Source organism: Toxorhynchites rutilus, chromosome 2 (assembly GCF_029784135.1).
Source record: "Toxorhynchites rutilus septentrionalis strain SRP chromosome 2, ASM2978413v1, whole genome shotgun sequence".
NCBI lineage: Eukaryota > Metazoa > Arthropoda > Insecta > Diptera > Culicidae > Toxorhynchites > Toxorhynchites rutilus.
The window spans coordinates 96168736-96171770 of NC_073745.1; the positions used below are offsets into that span (position 1 = coordinate 96168736).

General features: G+C 44.0%; 1 protein-coding gene across 1 annotated transcript; it reads left to right on the forward strand.

Moving 5' to 3' along the window:
- Positions 1–551: 551 nt before the first annotated feature.
- On the forward strand, positions 552–1925 carry LOC129767752 (general odorant-binding protein 45-like). The gene has a single exon (XM_055768931.1). It carries the CDS (start codon positions 607–609, stop codon positions 1771–1773), a length of 1167 nt encoding a protein of 388 aa, XP_055624906.1. The 5' UTR covers positions 552–606; the 3' UTR covers positions 1774–1925.
- Positions 1926–3035: the final 1110 nt, after the last annotated feature.

A 3035-nucleotide genomic window follows, 5' to 3' on the forward strand; every position in this document is an offset into this window, starting at 1 on the left:
AACATTGAATTTAATAATAAGCACACCGATAGTGGACTTCCAGATTGAAGAGATGTCGTGTTAATAAAACAAGTAATGAAAAATCGTCTTGTCTTGTTGTGTTGTGAGAATTGTGCTTAGAAATCAGTTATTTTGAACTAGATTTCAAATTCTTCGTTAGAACGTATCATCAGTAAGCAAAATTCATCCATTCAATTAATTAATAATTTGATTTTATTTAAGCTTTAAGCGTATTGATACAAGCATTGATTGATAAAACTATATAATGTACGAAAATTCGATAGCACTCTAGTTCGAGCCCAATCTACTGTTTATCGTTCTTACATAAACATGTTTTCTTTTCGCCATAAAACTACTCACTTTTGCCTGCGAAGATGATAAACAAAGTATAACGAGCTTTGTTTTTACATTTAAACGTGCGCATGGTCACCTTCTCCATGATAACACATCGCAAAGTTTGTTAAGAATAATCAAACACGTGATAGTAATACGACAATGTTTCATCGTATATAAAATACTATCCGGAAAACTGTAGAGTCAGTGACATTTCAGTCTTCAATTTGGTCAATTCGAGGTACGGTATTGCCAAATTTGTGGGACGCTGAAATGAAGTTACTGGTTGCTATATTGGTGGTTGCTGTGGCATCCACAGCCTCAGCTAATATTTATCGTGTTGAGCTGCAGGAGTCGCACTTTGCCTATCAGCTTAAAAGCTTCCGACAGGCATTAGACGAATGTGCGGAGACTCTTGAAATACCTCTAGAAGCAGTGGACCGATTAGTGGCTTTTAATTTCATTACTCACGAACGGGATTTGAAGTGTTTGATCCGTTGTGCCGGCATTAATTTGGGCTGGTGGAGTGACATAACCGGGGTGCGCGCTCCGGTGCTCGAGAGTTACTTCCAGCCGGCATGTGGCGATGTTGGATACCGTAGACGCACACACGAATGCATCGATGCGAAGCTAGTGATTTGTCAGGACGATTGCTCGAAGGCTTATGAATCGTTCCTGTGTTTCTTCCATCAATACGGAAATCTCAAGTGTTCTGAAGAGTACATCCCACTATCTCAGTTGGAAGCCGTACAGGCTGCCATTGATTGTATCAACGTCCTGCAAATTCCCCGTGAGCTACTCGAGCAATACATTAGTGGAGTGATTCCCGATGTTCCTGCCACCCACTGTCTGTTCCGCTGTCAATACTTGGCCGAGGGATTGTACGACAGTCAGTATGGACTTAATTTGACGCGTTTCTACATCCGTCACCACGACTACCCATCGTTGGACTTCTTGACCGAAAACATGAAGGCTTGCACTGAGTTGGCTCTGCGAGAGAACTGTGACGAGTGTGCAAGGGTATTCCAGGCGAAAAAGTGTTTCGCAGGATGTAGTGAGCCAGCCCACACTATCGAGATTTTGCGACAAGCTTCCGCAATACTTCTTGGCTGTGACGCACCGTTGATTAGTCCAGTGATCAAATTGGCCGGTCCGAAACCATTGCTGGCCCCACCACTACCCCCACTCGCACCACCTCCGCCACCACCGTTCCTTGCCGGCCCCCAACCGTTCCATGGACCAGCACCGATTGCGCCCGCACTTCCCATTGGCCCCCCGCCAGCAGTGCTTCCATCACCTGCAGCCCTTTTACCACCAATACCACCACCACCAGCAGCAGCTTTAACTCAGAGTTACTACCAGACGTACCAAGCACCACCTAGACCGATTTGCAGACACTGCAATAACGCGGTTCCAAAGTGCAAGTACTGTAAGAAGTAAGTTGTAATAGAATGAATTGTTAGGGGTGCGGTTCATTGTTACTTGTTAATATGTTTCTATTTACTTAGTTGAAGGTTTGTTATACACTAAGGTTTATCATTGTTAGTTCGATACTCTGTTAAATCTGCAAATAATAAAGATAATAAATGCAACATTGAGGTTTCATTCGAAATATGTGGAAGGTGTGAAAAAAGAGAAATTATTAACTACAGTTGAAGTGATAAAGGTTAAGTTTGAAAACTTTCGAGCAATTTTGAAATATTCACTATAATGTAGAACGCAGGAAATTTTCAGAAGTAGAACATTTTGGAGTGGAAATTCACACTCCAAGAGCTTTCCACATCAATTGATGGCTTTCGCGGACATTATGTTCGAATTTCACATATACTCAAAAGTAGTCAAAAATAATCAATTTTCGTGATTTTTTTTTCGGAAGTTAGGAATAAAGTGAAGTGTTGGGGTATTTTGGTTATTGTTTACGGTATATTTAGAGATGCATTTTCCATTTTTTGAGTGCACGAATGAGGATTATTACGCTGTTGACAGCTGGATGCGTAGGTGCTATAAATACTAATAACTATCAATCGCATTGATAAATGACTGGACTAAGCGTACCATCGGTACTTCGCGTACCTGCAGGCATAAAATAGACCCCATTCGTGGTCCTTAGCTTCCTGTCCAGTAACTCCTATCCCTACCTCCCCGTGGTACCGGCTGGGGTACGAGTAACCATAGTGAAGATCGGGTAACCAACCCCGGTGGGATCTTGGTCGTATGCTGACAGGGAAGGGGGCCTATCCGAGCGTCTGTTCACCATGGAGGTGCGGCTCAAAACAGCGTCTGATCCCCATGTTAGGGGCGGCTGATCACTGTCTTCGTGCCAGCGGGGACTCTAAAAAGAGCTGTGCACGACGGTCCTCCGGCGAGACAGGGGGTTGGTGCAGGCCCTGCAAGCCATCCGTAAAAATAAAACGCACAGGAAAATTCACAAAGAAATTCGAGACAGGACAATCGGACTAGACCTACGCAAAGAACACGGACTAGAGATTGGAAACTCGGAACATGGAACTGCAAGTCTCTCAATTTTCTTGCGAGTACCCGAATTCTTTCGGAAATATTGAGAGCCCGCAATTTCAACATCGTAGCGCTGCAGGAGGTGTGCTGGAAAGGTTCGATGGTGCGATCGTTCCATGGTGGACATACCATCTATCAGAGCTGCGGCAACACACACGAGCTGGGTACAGCTTTCATCGTGATGGGGG